Raw genomic sequence first — 19,744 nt, forward strand, 5'->3', positions numbered from 1 at the left:
TTTTCAGCTTTTTCATATTAATGGTGGATTTAGACAATATTATAAGCATCTTTCCTATTGATATTTTACATCCAGATATAAAGAAAGTATAATTGATGATTTATCTAGCTATGTCTCACAATAGGATAAGTATTTTTGGGGGAGAACATTTTTAATACTTTACTATAATTCTCTCCTGCTCTTGCTTTTACTCTCATACTCTCTGAATTTTGATAGTAACCAAGATTATGGTTATTATACATTTATTTAGTTTCACTTACTGCCAATATCCAGGATGTAACAAAAGCAAGTAGAAAAGGGTAACCTCAAGTGTTTAACTACTGAGGAAGCTGAAATGTTTTCATTCTGCAAGGGGCAGCTCTAAAGACTAGAACAGATAGGCTGTCTTAGCATATACGACATTTAATAGGGACCATATGAAGTTCATGGGACTGCAGAAGGTAAATTACTTGTTCTGAAGTCCAGTGAGGAAAATCAGATGAATGTAAGAGATAAAAGTAAACTTCATCTCTGCCCACTAGCCAGGGATATATTTATTAGCACCCATATCAACTAAAAGCTGCCCTTTATTTTTAGTCAGCAGGGTATATTTCGATTTGGATATATATTTGCATTAACCTGCTAATGCCAATCTCCTATTTCACCCTTTGATTTCCTGATCACACGATAGGTACTGTTTCTAAAGTCACAAATTTCATTAGAACATATACAGAAATTAGTTTTTAAATCCCCTATGTGCACTGAGATGGAAAGAAAAAGGGTAAACAGTTAAATTCTCCTTTGCTCGCCCTGAACAGGGTTTCTATTTCCAGTAAGTGCATTTTTCAAATGAAAATGAAGTCATGCACTCAAAAAGGTAAATTGCCAGTGCTGAACTTTTTTTCAGTGTATATTGTAGTATTCATATATTTGTTTGTCAATAGGAAGGCAGAGAATATGGCATAAAGCAGTAATAACAGTATATTATGTTATTACATGTCACCTTATAAAACACTTTTACAGAATTTTAACACCACCAGACATTAAGAAGCAAGTAAATTAATTCTATGATTCCAATTAATAGCCAAGAAAACCAAGGCTCAGAATGATTTTCAGAGGCTTGTCCTGTTAACAAGTGTGGAACAAACAGGACTAGAAGTCAGCATTTCTGTTACTCAACTCTGCTCTTCCCTGGCATTTCATAGCTTCTAATGACTTCTAATGACTTAGTATCTATTGAGCCACTAAATTATAAATGGCATCATAATGTTCAAGACAGAGACACAGCCTAAATATGTACCTCTAGAGGCTCTTTTAAATGTATATAACCCATATCTTAAATTAGCATTATTAACTAATCAGCTAGAGCCAGGCAGTGTGGTGGTTATCTTCTGACTCTTGAGTTCCAGCACTGGTATTTCCTGGTTTTGTGATCTGGGACGTGTCACTTACACCTTTTTGTACTTTCATTTCCCCATCTATAAATGGGGAGAACAAAAGCACCAACCTTCACAGGATAATGTGAAGATTAAATGAGATAATGCAAACAAAATTCATATCACAATTATTGGCATGGTGACAAGCTCAATGAACGTTCATCATTCAGACTATCTCCAGGTTGGTTGCTAGCTATTAATTTATAGATTATTTTGGTTAGGTTAAACCCTAAAGGCCACTGGGTCCATGGTTCCTTGCCCTCTTTTGTAAAATGAAGTGACTGGATTAGATGGTCTCCAAGATTTCCAAGATCCCTCAAAATTTTTAAATCTGGTACTCTTTTTAGCAGAGCTTTCAAACCAAAAATTTCTTCAATTGAAATACTCTAGGATCTTAACTGTTGAGCTGATAAATAATGTTTAGCAAAGTATTTTTCCCGAAGAAGGGAAAATGTAATAAATATATTAGTGAAGCTGGGAAATTCTCATACATTAAATATCACTTAATCATTCATATTTAAGCTAATTATTTGAAATCTTCTTAAAGTAAGGTTAGCATGGTAGAGTCCAGCACACCTAACACAAGGTAGACAACTATAGGTATTCTGTAACTGTCAACATCTTCTAAGTCACTGGTTCTTAAAGTGTTGTCTCTAGACCGGAAGCATTAGTATTGAATATCACCTGGGTACTTGTCAGAAACACAAGTTCCAGTGACCCATTCCAGACCCACTGTATCAGAGACTCTTGGGGTGGGATCGAGCAAACTATGTTTTAACAAGTCCTCCCAGAAATTTTGATGATACTGAAGACTTAGTATACGGTCTGAGTGAAGAGTGAAAAAGAAAGTTCTGTTTCTGCTAAACATTTACCGAAGCAGCTAAAAGTGAAATTGAATCTGGCCTTAGAAGATATCAAAGAGAAAGTCTGCTAGAAATAATTAGAAGTCAAGTAACCAATCAACTGACTGAGAAAAGGGGCTAAGAAGCCACTGTTGGTTATCCCCTGGAGAGAAATAAGGTACTAAGAAGGTTAAAGAAAAGTTTAATAAATCATCAGAGAGTATCAGAGTAATGATTCTAGCAAGAGAGCAGCCCCAGTAAGAATACATAATGTTCCATCTTCCTGCCTAGTGTGGAGAACTACAAGTTCTCCGTGCTGTCTACTACATGAAAGAAATAAAGTATTACTCTTTCTATTTTTTTATAATACAAATGAAAATAAAACACTAAGAACTCAAAACTCTGGTTTATGAAGAAGTACATTAAATAGGGAAGGAAATACTTAATGATCTATGCCCATCTATTTATCTGGCAAAACCTAAATATCTTCATTAGATGCTGCACTGAGAAAAGTTTTTAACATACTAGCAATCATATTCACTTAAACAAGATATGATGGAAAGGATAGACAATCAATGTCAGGGTGATAGGAAGACAGGTGATTTTATGTGTTTCAGTGTCTTCCCTATCATCTGTATATCAATCCCAGACCCCTTTCTTAAGTCCAAAATTCCTAATTATCTCCTAGATGTTAATGTCAATAAATCGAAAACTGAGTATATCCAAGCAGGTCTCATAAACCCTACTTATAATCTCTATCTCAGTTAATGGAATTAACTTTCCCCAGTTACAAACCTTAAAACATAATATTTTGTATTTACCAAGTCCAGTCAATATAATTTCATAATTACCCAAGGATTTATTTCTCTTTTATCTTTTCCATTGTGATCATCTTTATTCATATTCCCATGATATTTTTCCTGTTTCTCTTCACAACTAGACTCTAGGAAACAGGAATAATGTCTTCTCCCCAGTGCCCGGGCTAAGGCCTGACACAATAAGCATATGCAAATTGTAAATTGTTCCCTGGTGAATGTACTGGAAGGGTAAACAGATTAATCTGAATTCTCAATCCCCCATGAATTCAGGAGGCCATCACACATTGCATCTTTTTTCAGGAGAAAGAAATCAATTTGTGACAAATTTGTAAAAGAAGACTGTGTTTCCTGATCCACGTCTGTCACATTTTAAATTCTAAGTAAGTGTTCTAATGATCAGATTTGTATGTGTTTTTTTTTTTTTTTTTTTTTTTTTTGCTGTACGCGGGCCTCTCACTGCTGTGGCCTCTCCCGCTGCGGAGCACAGGCTCCGGACACACAGGCTCCGCGGCCATGGCTCGCGGGCCCAGCCGCTCCGCGGCATGTGGGATCTTCCGGGATAGGGGCACGAACCCGTGTCCCCTGCATCGGCAGGCGGACTCTCAACCACTGCGCCACCAGGGAAGCCCTGTATGTGTTTTTATATTAGATCCTCTTCCTTGACTCATCTTAAGACAAGTTATGTTTATCTTGTCCTCTTGGATATTAGTGTTCCCAGGTTTTAACACTCAGCTTCAGTGACCTCAACAAAATTAATGGTAGTGTGTTCCAGGGTCTTTGGGGGAAGCCCATGAGACTGGAAATTAGGCAAAAATAGTAAACACAAAATGGCTTTCAATGATCACAAGAATCATCTAAGGAATTACAATTTATGAGAGAAAAAATTCCTGTCAAGAATTTATTTGTTACCTACCAGACACTGGCTTATGGAAACTGTTATTCCAAACAAGGTTGGCCATACTTAGGAGATGCATTATCTATGTAGATCACAGATAAACAGCCAAGGTCTCATGGGGTTTGTTTGCCTTTCCTCCCCGCAACAAGCCCTGAGGACTTCTTTTATGTGCTATACTGTATACATTTCATGATGTAACAACCTCACTTTTATTGTACAAGATACCAGACACTGGTAGACTGGAGTTGCTCTTTCCAAATTAGAAAGTTCAAACCAAAAGATGCAATGTTTTGTTGATTCTCAGTGCCTTCGCTGAAGAGGAATTCTAGAATGTGCAAATAGAAAAGGAAAATTCTTGGCTTACAACTGATACAAGAGAAATCTTCCAGAAACACATGGCCTCGGATATTTCAGACTCCAGGCAGATTGCAAACCTTTACTGCCTGTTATAAATAATCAGGGTTCAGATCAAGTGCCGCTAAGAAGCCAGGACCCACTTGTCAGACTAGAGTTTAGCTCAGAAGTTGAACATCTTCCAACAAACAATCTCATAATAGCAGATATTTTCTCCAGACACCAAATTACTTTGGCCAGCACAAATGTCATTGACTAAAGAGACATGGAAATGTTTGGTCATTGTTCTCTAGACAATAGAATTAAGAAGGTTATACAGTAATAAACAGGGAAAACACAATCGCAATTTTGTTCTATTGACTTGTTGCAACCTCAAATGATCTAGGCCCACAGTCCCAACATCTGTCTTATGGTTGCCCTTATAGATATGAAGCAACAGGGTGTACGATATAAGATCATTGTTATTAGGAAATGTAAATACTTTAGGGGTATGATTGTGGAAGGAGTTTCAAAATCACGAGGTGCCTGGGAAAGTAGAGCCTGAACTTACACAGATAAAAACACACTCTTACTCATTCCTGTCTATGTGTCCTGTGTTCCTCTAGTGGTGGAAAACTGCGATATAACATGACATATTCCTTCAGGTATTACCATTACCTATCCACCTCTGTCAAGGTTAGTACAAGTTTGAAAGGATACATGAAAGAAGCAAATCCTTCTATCAGGAAAATTTTACCAATATGATGGGAAGGTATCCCAAACAACTGGATATGAGAACAAAAAACTAGTAAAGCAACAAGCAAAGAACTATTGTCATTGCGGAGTGTTGTTTTTATCAAAGTTTGGGCTCAGGTAAGGGAAAGGGGTGTATGGTGGTGAGACATAAGAATGGGCCATAGAACACAAACTTCTGGGGAGACTTTTTCAGGAGACACCCAGCCATGAAGTTCTCCTAATCATGGTGGGGATTCTGATCAAAGTCCTCCAGTAAAGCAAAGATAATAGTAGCTACAGCAGAGCTTGCTTTAAAGGAATGTAACGTCTCTAAGAGTCCATCATTTGCAGAAATTGTTTGTGCCTTATCAAATAGAACAGAAATTGCTAGAGCTGTAATAACACACATTTTTATAAGATTTTACTTTAAAGGACAGATTTGAGCCACTGAAGTACATGCAATGTCTTTGCAATTAGTCAGTGAGACTTGATGCAGGGAAGTGAAGAGTTCAGTGTGAAAGGATAAAGGATCAGAGAGACGATTCAGATACAGGGCAGTAAAAAAGGGAAAGATCTAGACAGACAAGTGGGAAAAATAGAAAATAAGGAAAAAATAGATTCCTTATTCGTTTCTGTCAACGATTTCTCCACTTCCTTAGTGGTAAAAAAAATAGGGAGATAGGAATAAAAAATAGGAATAAAACCACATTGTATTTATAATTGTGTGCCATTTTGGTTTATTTTCTACCCGTGATGTTAAGATACAGCTACATTTTGCCATTAGTAAATTTGACATAGTTAAGCGTACAGTCAGAGTTCAGTTATTTATTAGTAATCTTTTTTTTTCCTGCTTATAAACAATTTAAGTCTCAATTTAAAAGAATCTATTGGAGTTTGCTAAAGAACAATATCAGAATTATATGTACAACTCACTTCTGCAATAACATGCAGAATTCCAGAACAGGCAAGCAGGTTAAAAAGGAAACTAGCAAAAGAATTCAGCCTGTCACTGTAGAACGTCAGAAAGTGACGCACGAGAGGAGAAACACCCACACGTACACAGTAGCCCCCTGAAAACATTATTGACCATTAGATAGAAATGTTTCCAATGTATGGGAAGCCACCATAGGCTACTTTGTTTTGCGTTGGTTTTCACTAAAGTCTGATTAGCCAGGGTAGGAGGTGCAGGTGGCGGTGACTTTTGGAGAGTGTAAAATGTGTACTTAGCAGTGGTTTTGTGTCATAATCGTTCTGATTTCAAGGCTAACATTTCTTAAAATTTGGGGAGGATAAGACCATCCATAGAAACCTTCTGCAAGTAAAATAAACTAAAGGCAGTATTTTTGCACATACCTGTTTTTCTCCACTGGGCTTCTTGTGGTTCAGTAACAGCTCTACAGCTCCGACAACTTCTTTCCTGATGGCGTGTAATAGAGCATCTCCAACATAGACGTTACAGCTTAAGAGTAGTTCTATGAGCTCCAAGTTCTCATTTTCGATTGCAATGAGGAGAGCAGTCCTTCCAAGTGGATCGACGCAATTAATATTGATTTTAAAATAAATTTCAGCTTCCTCTAGGGATTTCTTGACACTTGCATAATCTCCCTTTTCCACAGCGTTCAAGTAGGCTTTCTCGGATGGTGAGAGCTCTGATTCTGCTCGGACTATCCTGAGAGGGATGCGGTCTCTGTAGGGGGCATTAACATTTCTTTTGTAATAGAACTGAGCCATGTTTCATGCCATGCTATTTCTTGGTCTCTGAAAGTGCAAACAAAAACCAACACACACAAGGATTAGTATTAGCACACTTTTGAATGATTATGCATCGCATTTAACAACTCACAATGGGGCCAATAACAACGATGGAACCGTAATTATTAAGTGAGAAGTTACGTTCCCTTTAAACAATGGAAATAGGCAATAATTATTCAGTTATCTAGAAACACGGGTTTCAAAGTTCTTATTTAAGGAGAAAGAGAGGCCAGTATTTGGCAAGTTACTTATAAAAGTTACTTTAAAAGTGACGTCTGTCAGAGGTTGCACCTGTAAGTTTTAAAATTATTTACAAAATTTATCATAAATATATATTGTTTTTAACGGAGAACCTTTAAAGTCAAAGGCTGTATCTCTGGGGTCCCCAAACTGGACCAGGGATTTTCAAGAATGTCAGTCACTGTCAGTTTTGCTCATCATGGAGATGCTGTTGAGATAACGGAATATCAGTATCTGGGCAAAATGTTTTTCACTTTCATTTCTAGTTTTAATGTTTGTAAGAACTGACATTATAGTTACTGTGAGTTACTGATATTAATGTCAATAAAATATCATACTGAGCCCGATGAGCATAATTTTATTTTTTTTCCTCTTGTAAGTAAATTCATTGAGGAAGAAAGAATGTGTACCAGTGGTATTAATTATCAAGATGAGTCTAGGCAATTTAATTTCCAATGGAAGCATTTAGAAAAGGATTAAATATATGGTTTATTATGAAAATGCTATTTTCTTAATTCTCTTACCTCCATATCATGAAACAATAAACCACAAGGCAGGAATACATTTATTGTAAAATGTAATATTATTTTGAAGTTACAGTAAATATACAGTTGAAGATGATGAAATTATTTCAAATAAATAAGAGATTATCGTCTTAAAATAGATGAATAAAAAAGTCCGATGTCGCTAGAAGTTATACTGATTTGGTAATCATCTTAGAGGTACAAAGTTACTGAAAAATGTATTCTGTTTTGAATATAATTTCTTTACTGATGTTAGGTCCTGATTTCATACTTATGGTCTGAACTATTTTATTATTCTATGTCATTTATATTCAACCCACATGTTTATTTACATACATTCACTACATCAAATTAAAATGAATGGGGCATTCTAAGTACCTGAACATGCATATGCATCTTAATTGATCTTTTTAGACCTAATCATTTTATAAGTAACTTAACCAGATTTGAATAATGCTTTAACTATAGCTTGAACATGCATTGCATTAACAAATGTGATTATATTTAATGTAATATTTTCAATTGGGGAAAGTATTCATTGTTTGCATGCTACCTCAATTTAACAGTAATTTCAGTTATCAAATAGTTAAGTTTAATTTTTTGATGTCCAGATTATGCATCATGATTTCTCAAATATCTAGGTTCAGGATCTAATACACAAAACTGCAATTCCATAATTTCTTCCTTTCTGGCATATTTGATTCAGCACTTTATTAAGGCCTCTTCATAGACTAAGCAAAAAGTGGTAATCCTATAATCCAGAATATTTTTCTCAAATATTTCACATTTCGTTAGTCTTGGTGTTTTAAACATATAATGACCAACTATACAGCATGATATAAATTTATTTTTATAATTGCAGACAAAGTGTGTTATGAGTTCTTTAAATAACAATATTACCTTTTTAGAGGAACATAAAAATTAATACTGGTGTTCAAATATATTAATTTTAGACATGCAAATTTCTTACTTGAAGCTTGATTATAATTTCAGTATTTAGACAATGCATTAACTGACTAGAATAATGGGAACAAAATGATATTATCAGACAACAAAGACAATTTAATAGTCCTCCAGTATAACCAAAACTTCAATAATCAACATCATTATTATGTTACATATCTCTTTTTCATTTTCTGATCCCAAATGCCCCATATATGCATCAGTGGTAACATTAAAATGTTTGCCTTAGGAAGGCAACTGTCCCCCACTTCCCCAGCACTACTTTTCTATCCATGTCAGCATCCATGAAAGTGTGTGGGATCAAAGTTGTGGTTTTCACATGGCAATTTTATCCAGACTATAGTCGAAATCTTCATAATGATAATAACCACCATTTATATTCTATTTCAGCAGTATACATTCTCTATTACCTCACTTTATCCTTACCCATGGCTCTTGGAAAAATACATTGATTTTCATTTTCTAGAGTTGAATCCAAGGTTTTCCACCAACAATATTTTTGCTTAAGACTAGTGTTTCATTGTAGCCTACCCAAAATACAGGTTACAATGAAAGTATGAACATACATATACATACACAGAATCAGAAATTCATGTAAATTATGGCTCAGTCAGGATTAGGAATCAGCTTAGAGGATGGAAAAACTGTATTTCATTTTATTTCATTTACTTTGTTTTATTGATGATGGTATCATATAAAATATTAGACAGTACACAGCATTTGACTTCTCATTTTCAGAGTACAAGATGTTGGTGACAATGAAGGGATAGGAGGACAACATAGCAGATACTGGAGAATTTGTGCGAGAGGAGGGGACAGATAATGAAAAGTGAGACTTACTAAAATCTATTTCAGTTAATCCAGATAGCTACCATAAATGTAAACTACATAAGTTTCAAAAAGAGTAATATGACACTGAGAGAAAGATATATTCTACTCAACGTTGTGTTTCAGATGTGAATTGGGCATGAGACTTTCCATTAGATAACCTGTCTCTCCATCTATAAAGTGAGGAGAAACAACAACGATGAAGGAATGGGTGAGGAGAATCAAAGAGTTAGTGCTGAGAAAGACCTGTTGTCTGCTGTCCTCTTTTAACATCTTGAATTTGATTTAAAAAAAAACAAACGACACAAGAATTCATGCTTGGAAGGCTATGTGGATTTGAAATATACTTAAAATGTAAATACATAAAGTAAATAAAGTTTAAATATTTACAGTGGAATAGTAAAACAGAGAAAGCGAGAGGGGGGGAAGAGAAAGAAGGAAGGTGGAGCAACTCTGATTGATGACTAAAAACTTAAGAAAGTCAGGAAGAGTATATAATTTTTCAGTACATCCACTTGTCCTTCTGGATTACCTGATGGAGTGATACTAACAGAAGGACAAAAATCAAGTTTAACAATTGAAAACTGTGATACACGAATGTAATTGCAAGGAGAAGCTGCTGATAAGGCCAACGGCTCCTGAGCTGACACTCTTATTAGCAACAACGGAATTGCTACTGGATAGAAAGTCTGTAAAAAAACAGGATTCTCACTGAAGCAAATATCTTGACCTCAAATGTGGAAATAAAACCCTGTTTCTGACCCTGCACTTTCAGAATAAACTTTCTGGAGGAAAAATATATTTTTCCCCATAAATTACAGAGTTGAACAGATCCTTTGATTTCAATGCCCCCTTTATGACACATAAGCCAGAAGTAAAATGGCTGCTTCATCAAGTTATGTTTCAAAGACTTGGAAGAGCTATGGGATGTGATGAAGAAAAACTCAAATACTGTGACATGAATTCATAATTAACCCAACATTTATTTTCCCTAAATATGTTTGGGACTTAAGAAACAAAACTGTGGGAGAGCTTCACCTTGACATCAATCCCAAGAGAAATTAAAAAAAAATTGTCCGTAGATATGAAAACCACAATCATCTAAACAACATGAAGATATACAGGAAAACAAAAGTTCCAGATTTTATAGGGTCTGAAGGCATATTCCCTAAAGGATAAATTTAGCTGTGTGGTGCAAAGAACAGTGAACTTGAATTCCGAAGAACACAAAGGAAAGAAAATAGAAATCTCCACTCTTGAGTATACATTACTAAAAGTAAAATAAAATTTCCCCAAACAACATTGTTTTTTCGTTTTGCTTTTTATTCCCTAACTACCAAAAGATACATTTCATACACGTGTGATTTTATGACACGGTGAGAAATAAAGACTCTCATTTTTTGTTAGAATACTATGGCACATATCTAAGTTGTATTTGTATTTTTTTCTGAAATCTGATATAAAATAACAGTTTCTCAGATAACTTATTCACACTCAATCCAATTCAGATTTTTTTCTTGCTATTGGTATAGTATATTATCTCAATAACCTTTGATATAATGCATACTCCACCTAAAAGCATAATGCTCTCACTTTAGCTATCATTCCTAACTCCAGGCCTTTTTCCTCATCATCTTTCACATGGCTACACCAATATCCATCTAATAATCTCACCGATGTTATCCTTGCATCCTCACTGTTTAGTCTCCACAATGCCACATGCCTAATATTTCTAAAATGTAAAGCTGATTCAATCACTCTCTCACTTTTAATCCTTAAATGACTGAGAACCATTCACAGGAAAAACACTAACCTATTATGGAATATGGGACCTCCATGACCTGGCTTCTAAATGCCTTCTTTGACATATCTACCAAGACAGTCCCTGGAAAACCTTATTTTACACTGACAAGAATCCCAAACCACTTGGCCACTACAGTTTTAAGCATTTTCTCACACTGTTCTTTACAAGAGGAAAACTGTTCCTCCCCTGAGTCTCTGGCAACTCTTACCAAGTTTTAAAACCTTCTGTGAAGTACCATATCCTCTGAGGACTTTTCTTCTCTTCCTCTTAAGGCAGAGTTAATGGCCTTTTTTTATGCATCTTCATAAACGCTGTGGACCTCTTAGCTTTAGAACATTTTTTTTACTGTATAAAAGATTGTGACTTATACAATATTGCATCCCCAATGCTAAGCAGGTAGTTAGTGCCCTAAATTTGTTGATGAATCAATGAATTAATAACTATACTTTCAGAGTTATTCCTCTGTCATTTTGGGTAAAGGAATAAAATTAATAGGGTAAAACTGCTTCAATCACGTGCCGAAAAATGGTTTAGCGTTTGTAGGCCCGTTGAAGGCAATAATGCATAACTGGACATCCAGTCAACAGTCACAAAGATACTGAATACCCTGGGGGAAAATGCTTTCATTTTTTACCTATTTTTCTTCTCTAACTATCTTACCCCCAAGCTTTTTTCGCCCATACAAATAATTATAACTGTAATGTGTAAATCAACACATCTACAGCTCTCAGCTCTGGAATACACTTCCTGTCACTACTGCCTAAATCATCAGAAAGGCATAAGATTTTGGTCAGTTGGCTGATACTTCCAGGGAAATGTAAGCACAGAGGAAAAAAGTACAAGACAGCCAAGGCTAAAAATTGAATATCTTATAATGGGAGAAACAGAGTTAATATACCTGTTAACAGGAGACTAAAGTACGTGTATAAATATCTACAAAATTATAAAGGGAACATGAGAAAATCTGAGGAATAAGAGATCATCAAGAATAAGTAATTGGAGATACTGGTAGAATGACCATGGAATGAATCAGTAGTTCAGATCGTGAAATTCTCCCAGTTAGGAAAAAGTAAAAGTGAAGAGAAAAAGAGGATGGATGTATAAGAGCCAAAATCTATAAAATAGCAATTGAATGAAGAAAAACTAAAATAATGGAGCACAGGACATATTTTTAGTATTAATGACCAAGAATTTTCATAATTATGAAAGATATAAGACCTCCCATGGAAAGAATCCATAGTACCACATAAGATATATAAGAATAACTCCTGGGCTTCCCTGGTGGCGCTGTGGTTGAGAGTCCACCTGCCAATGCAGGGGACACAGGTTCGTGCCCCGGTCCGGGAAGATCCCACATGCCGTGGAGCAGCTAGGCCCATGAGCCATGGCTGCTGAGCCTGCGTGTCCAGAGCCTGTGCTCCGCAACGGGAGAGGCCACAGCAGTGAGAGGTCCGCGTACCGCAAACAAAAAAAAAAAAAAAAAGAATAACTCCTTCATAGATTAAAAAAATTTATAAAGGAGGAGAAAAAAATATCCCCTATGAGAATATCCCCTACCACATACATCATAAGGAATAGCTGTGACAACATTAGTTTTTGTTCTAGAAAAACTTTGCCCAGGGAAGATAAGACTGTAAGCCAATAAACAACTCAGGATTTCACTATTCTCATCAAGAAATTCCTGCATGTAAGTTTATCTGAGATAACATCCTGCTCACCTGGGCAAACAGCTTCCTTCTCAAACACTTTACTTATCAAGACTCTCTCCAGAACCTTCACTTGGCCAAATCTACAAATCCTAAATTAGTATGTCACAAACATTGCCCAATCTCAATCATTCTCCTACCTTGAAATATCCACCTTAAACTCCTTGTACCCAGGGCAGAAAACCCTACAAATATTCTCCCCAGCTGGCCCCTTTGGTGGCACTACACAGCTATATCAATATGACATTCTCCCTACTGCTGGGAGTTATAAAGAACTTATCCTTGCTTTACTGGAAAACTGTACGATAATATTTTGGGAGTCTGATACATAAAAAGAATAAAGAATCAGATTAACATCAGACCTCTTAACAGCAAATTTGGAGGTTAGAATGTAATGAGGTTTGGACTGAAAAGGATAAACCCCCCCCAAACAGAATTTTGAAGCTAGAATTTCATATTTATTAAAAATTTTTAAATGCAGGGAGGAATAAAATTAGTCTCATGCATACAGCCTCAGAAGATTGCTCACATGAAGACCATATTTGATCATAGGATGATACTACAATATATGGAAAGTATAGATATAAAGAGAAAGATCTCTATGGTTTAAATAGTTGAGTTTTTGTCTGTTTTGCTCACTGATCTATGTACGAGGCTTAGAAAAGGGTCTAGTATGTAAAAACTACACAATAAATATTTACTGAATGAATAAAGTATCTACTGAACATCTGTATGTCAAATGTGTATATTAAACATTGGCAATACCCTGAAGCCGGGATCCTTGCACTCATGGAGATTAGGATCCATTGGACGGGACCCACAAAAAATTAAAAAACAAAGGAACCAAAAGCAAAATTACCGTTTTTAAGGGCTACAATGGAAACAAGGCTACAATGGAAACAAGTGATGAGAGGGGGTGGAGAAAGATGGCAGGAGGAGGAGGAGATGGAGATCTACCTTAGGTAGGGGGCTCAGGGGTTACCTCTCTATGACATGAAAGATGACAAAAAGCCAGCTAAGTGAAATTAAAAAGTGCAGAGAAGACCATTATGTTAAAAAGATCTGAAAGTGAGAAGACAGTGAGGTGGGAGGGGCAGGATGCATTCTAGGATGTAAAACAGGGACAGCGTGTCTGGAGTATTGTGAGCAAGGGAGAGAGTGGAAGAAATGGCTTCTGTAGCCAGGAAATGCAGTGCGAGGATCTGGGAATGTATTCAAAACATAATAAGCAACTCTCGAAGGGCTTTGAGCTGGGGATGTACATAATCCAGTTTCTGGTTTTCTTTGTTTGTTTTTTGTTTTGGGTTTTTTTTTTTTGGCTGCACTGCACAGCATGTGGGATCTTAGTTCCCCGACCAGGGCTGGAACACAGGCCCCCTGCAGTGAAACTATGCAGTCTTAACCACTGGACCACCAGGAAAGTCCTTCCAATTTCTGTTTTTAATGGTCATTTAGGCTGCTGATTGATTTGGAAATGCATAAGAGTGAAAACTAAGACCATCTGCCAATAAACCAAGTGAGTGCCATCAAGGGTTTATATCATGAAGGAGGAAACATTAACCCTTAGGATTAAGAATGCAAAACCCAGACTCTGATGGTGGTATGTTTGTGGAGATTTAAATGTCTGCTCATATTTTATTGAGTTTATTAATATTTTGTTAGTGTTCTGATTGAATATATTTCAAGTACTCTCATTCTAATCCTTTCCCATATCCCTATTTTTTCATAGCTTCATAGAATGTGAAGATTTTAAGGAATACATATATCATTTTGTAACAAGAATGTGTGTACACATATTGCTATTACTACATCAGAAACACTTTTACTTCTTTCATTGTGTCAAAGATGTCACTACTTGTGGAAAGTGAAAGCATAAGTTGTCATAAAGGAAGCAATATTAGGAAGAAATGTGGGGGAAAAGCAATACATGTTGCAAATAAGCAGTTTACAAGATGAGACAAAAGAAAGACAAAATAACCTAGTTTCAAAAATGAAATATTCAACAGCAAAATTTATTCAAAAGTCACCCAGAACAACCAGATCCTACAGTCCATAGCTGATCTTTAGTTTCTGACACTGTGTGTGGGCACGTGTGTGTATGTATGAATAGTAACTATGGTAATGGTGAGTCTTTTGAGCAAAACAAAAAGGAACAAATCTTGTAGTGATAGCAAAAGTAATATAAAAATGGTTAAATTTGTATGCACATATAGAATATTTGATAAATATATGACCCCCCCAAAAAAATACCCATTAGATTATTGCAGAGGTAAGGATACCATGTTAGATGTTATTGCTGTTGGTCATGGTGGTGGTGGTGGTGGTGGTGGTGGTGTGTGTGTGTGTGTGTGTGTGAGAGAGAGAGAGAGAGAGAGAGAGAGAGAGAGAGAGAGAGAGAGAGATGGAGAAGTAATGGAACACATATTTCATAGTAGCATATCAACCAAGAAGCATGAAAAATCAGAGTAGGAAATGGAATAACAATAAACAATGTTGAGACAGTTGGTTAGAAGTTTTGGAAATAATTATTTAGTAACACCATAAGAGTGATTCAAAGTATATTTAAAAGTTAAATATTGAAGCAAAGTGACGGGAAGATGTCAGACCATGAGGAAGAATCATGCTATGTATATACAGAATGCAAAAAATCTTAGTATGAAAACAATGTACAAAATTAAGAGGCAAAACAACTAGGAAAATTATTCAAAATAAATATGGCTGAGAAGAGGTTATTAAATAGAAAAGAAAAATCACTAAGATTCAAAGAATAAAAAGAACAGCCTCCTGGGAGAAAAGGAAATATAACTGGAAAATATCATTTGAAAATGCATTCTACTTTACTGACCTCTAAAACTGCGAAGTCTACTAGTACGATAAAAGACATTGCATGTCAAATTGATCATATTACATACAAAAGAATAACCGGTACCAGAAAAGATGCAGTGAAAATACTTCTCTTGTTAATTGTTGGTGATAGTTTAAAGTGAAAAGGAATTAGAAATATGTGTATCACCCTTTTGAAAGGTTCAAGCCCTTTACCCCAGGAATCTCTCTCCTAGGAATCAACCCTGGAGGTGTATTTCATAAAGCAGGCAATGATGTATACACAAAAGGAAAAATAACTCTTACATAGGAAAAATAACTCTTAACATATTGTCAGAAAAAACAGGAGAGACTTAAAAACCAATAATTGTAAGCTAGTCAATTAAGAGCTAAGTATCTATTTAATTAAAAAGTGCACCACTATTAAAATAATATGTATTAAAAGTTAATATTATGCAGAATAATCATATTATATGTGCTAATCATGGATAAAATTTTGAACACAGTAAAATTAATGTCTACAACAATGATAAAACTGTAAGAAGGAGGTAACTACGCTTATAATTAAGAAAGGTTACCTATGGGTAATTGGTGATTTCTGTTCTTGCCTAAATTTTCTAAGTTTTGATAAGGAGAACACAGTATATGTTACTAAAAACAAAAACAAAACAAAACAAAAAAACCTCTTAATCACAAAGTAAAAGTTTACTTTATAAAAGAAACAATCAACTGTCCTTGATAATTAGCAGAACTCTCATGTTTAAAAGGTATTTGACTTGTTTTTCATGACTGCAAATACTAGAATAAAGAGTAATAGGTAGAGATTATAATGAAAAAGCTTTCTTCTCAAGTAAAGAGTGATCTATTAATGGTAATATTTGTTGTCAAAGATTAAATGTGTTTCTCAGAGGTTAGTAAACTCCCTGTTGCTGACAGTATTCAAGCATGCAAGAGACCACTCAAGAGGGAAAATATACTGGAGAGAGAATTCAAGAACTAGACAGATGACTTAAAGTGGATAATCTTTAATGACTGTAGTGATTAGACTCTGATCCTATTTGTCTCTGCTTTTGTCATTGTCTCTGCCAATAAGCCATGTGACTTTAGACACATTACTAACTTTGTCATTCTTTCTATTCCTCTATTAAAGTTATAATGAATCATCTTCATGTTTTCGTAAAGCTCTATAATTTTTGACTTAATTTTTATAAATACAAGGTTATTTGTATTCTGCTTTGTTACATGACTTTTTGCTCTTGCTTATAGACTGGGTATCTCCTCATTATATACAAATGAGTTTTCCAAGGAAACTGTTTTCAAACTTATTAGTTGTTTAGATAAACACAACTGTATGAAGTCATTTCAAATCTACTTATTTTATAACTACAAAGAGAAATTTGCTTTTTGAAGATAACACAGTTTTTAGAATTTTCCATTGTAGTCTTCATTCTAAATATTTATTATGAAGTTAATTTGGTTATTTTTATTTCTAAAAAGTACTATTTTATTATTAAAACTAAAATATATTGTTTTTGGATAGTGAAGATATACAGGTTTATCGTCATGCTAGGATTAGACAGAATGTTTTTATTAGGGGTATAATTTTTAAAATTCACACATGTATCTTTATTTGTTATACCTGTAAATACGACAGTCTACATTAGTTTTTTTCTTCTAAATGGTAGTTATTATATGACATTCATTTCTCATATAGCCTTTATCTGAGGCATTTGGAGGAAATATAAAAGTAGAAAACAGTATTGATTGTATAATTTGCTTTATTTAGCATTACCAAGAGAGCTCTTAGCATTTGGGGGGACAAAACTAGACTCCCCTGCAACCACTGATATATAGTTCCTAAAATTTTTTTATGTTTAGAGGTTTAATCCATGAATGTTTCCCAATCCACTGTTCTCTGTATTCCTAAAACAAACTGTCCTGATACAAAAAGGAAAAGATAGGTTGTTTTGTTTTGTTTCCCCATTTTCTGTTACTGAAGATAGCGTGGTAAGCCTATTATTAAGGTCCCAAGTTGTAAATACTGAAGCTGATTTATTTATATTAGTCCACTGCAATTTCAGGCAAGGGGTCTCTTTTGGTGAAGTAGTGTCCCCTCCTCTATCTGAAGGTGCATTCTTTTTTTTTTTTTAAGATTTTTTTTTTTGATGTGGACCATTTTTAAAGTCTTTGTTGAATTTGTTACAATATTGCTTCTGTTTTCTGTTTTGGTTTTTTGGCCACGAGGCATGTGGGATCTTAGCTCCCGACCAGGGATCGAACCCCCACACACACACCCTGCCCCCCCGCACTGGAAGGCAAAGTCTTAACCACGGGACCACCAGGGAAGTCCCTGAAGGCACAACCTTTAAAGGAAAGTATACAGAGTGAGTGCGGGTGGCAGAGGGTGACCTGATCTACCAACTTGATCCTGAAGACAAACTAGTTGACTGGGGTACATCAGTTTCACATCTGCTTGGTGTCCACTGGAAATCCTTACTCCTTCATATGTGGGTTCCATTATTCAAAAAAAGATTTATTGAGGCTAATTCTATATCACACCAGGACTATTTTGAGGGCTGAAGATAAAAAGTCAAATAAAACACAATCCCATTGGGTGATTTTTTTTTTTTTTTTTGTGGTATGCGGGCCTCTCACTGTTGTGGCCTCTCCCGTTGTGGAGCACAGGCTCCGGACGCACAGGCTCAGCGGCCATGGCTCACGGGCCCAGCTGCTCCGTGGCATGTGGGATCTTCCCGGACCAGGGCACGAACCCGTGTCCCCTGCATTGGCAGGCGGACTCGTAACCACTGCGCCACCAGGGAAGCCCCCATTGGGTGAATTTTATGACACATAATTATATCTCAGTGTAGCTGTTAAAACAACAGCAAGAAATCCCTGACCTCAGGGAAGACACTCTCTAGTAGAGGAGTTTTGTTGATAATCAATAATAAACACCATGAGGCAAGTTCTCCAGTGCAGATTTATAAACTGTTTCTTGGGGATTCCAAAGAGAAAGCAGTTAGTTGTACCTGTGGGGAAAGAAATGCTTGTTAATGGAGCTCTATATAAGTAAGTATTTAACTATGAGTAGGTGTCTCCCCAGTGACTATTGGAAGCAAGGAATTCCAAGAGGAGGAAGCAATTTTTTACAGGAATGGGGATGAGAAAGAGCTCCCGCATTCTATGCTAGTTTCTCTTCCTAGAATAATTGTTATTGTTCATAAGTATCCAGACTTTTACACAATGGCTCTCCTATTATGCCTTTTAGAATTTTGTTTACCCCAGTTTTGTTCTAAATTACTTAGTGACCTTTATTATTCCCTATGAAATACTGAACTTTTTAGTAATTGTATAAATTTGGGGATTTGAAAGAACTATACAAAGTCACAGGAAAGATACATTTCTGTGTCTCAGAAAAAAATTTAAACTTCTGCAAGGACATGCAGCCACTTAGTGTTGTATCCAGAAGATGCTGAAAAATGGCGAGCAAGCAAAATGCTGATGGTTTCAGTAAGTAGTCAGAGTCAGACATGGTAAACACCTTCAGGATAAATTTTATTCCACATTCCCAACCAATTTTTGGTCTAGGCAGGTGGGAGTGAGAGTTCTATTAGATTAGGGCTGTTGCTTAACAAGGCTGGTCCCGCCATGTCCCTAGGAATTTTGTTCTTGCCTTACTGCTTAGATCTCCAAAGACCGAGTCTACTTTAAAACTCAGTCCCTTGTAACAACAAAAACACTGTTACAACCAAAACAACAACACTTACAGAACACTTAATCCATGCCAGGCACTGTCCTAATTTTACATTTATGAACTCAATCCTCAGGAAACCTGCCTGGATTAAGCACAATTGATCAGTGACCCTTGAGATGGATAGTGAGATACCTAACTTGACAAGGTCACAAGGGCTTGAGAAATGTGTTCCCTACTCTATGTCCAATTTTCTTCATCCCATATTACACATTTTGCGTTTCTCTCTGTTAATGAAATGGCCATTCAGTTTCCCAGTGACTGGGTTTTTATCATGTTCCCTAATTTTCCAGTGATGCCTTACCTATGTAGTTG

General features: G+C 35.8%; 1 protein-coding gene across 1 annotated transcript in view; it reads right to left on the reverse strand.

The window, feature by feature from the left end:
* TRPC4 (transient receptor potential cation channel subfamily C member 4) overlaps nt 1-19,744 on the reverse strand; it is a gene marked incomplete at its 3' end in the record, with an annotated part of 152,230 nt that overhangs the window by 105,259 nt on the left and 27,227 nt on the right. The window contains exon 2 of the mRNA XM_081214764.1: nt 6,392-6,796. Within this exon, the coding sequence (XP_081070890.1) occupies nt 6,392-6,769 (378 nt within the window). The 5' untranslated portion in view covers nt 6,770-6,796. The remainder of the gene's footprint in view (nt 1-6,391; nt 6,797-19,744) is intronic.

Source organism: Mesoplodon bidens (genome assembly GCF_964165515.1).
Source record: "Mesoplodon bidens genome assembly, chromosome: 17".
In the NCBI taxonomy this organism is placed as follows: domain Eukaryota; kingdom Metazoa; phylum Chordata; class Mammalia; order Artiodactyla; family Ziphiidae; genus Mesoplodon; species Mesoplodon bidens.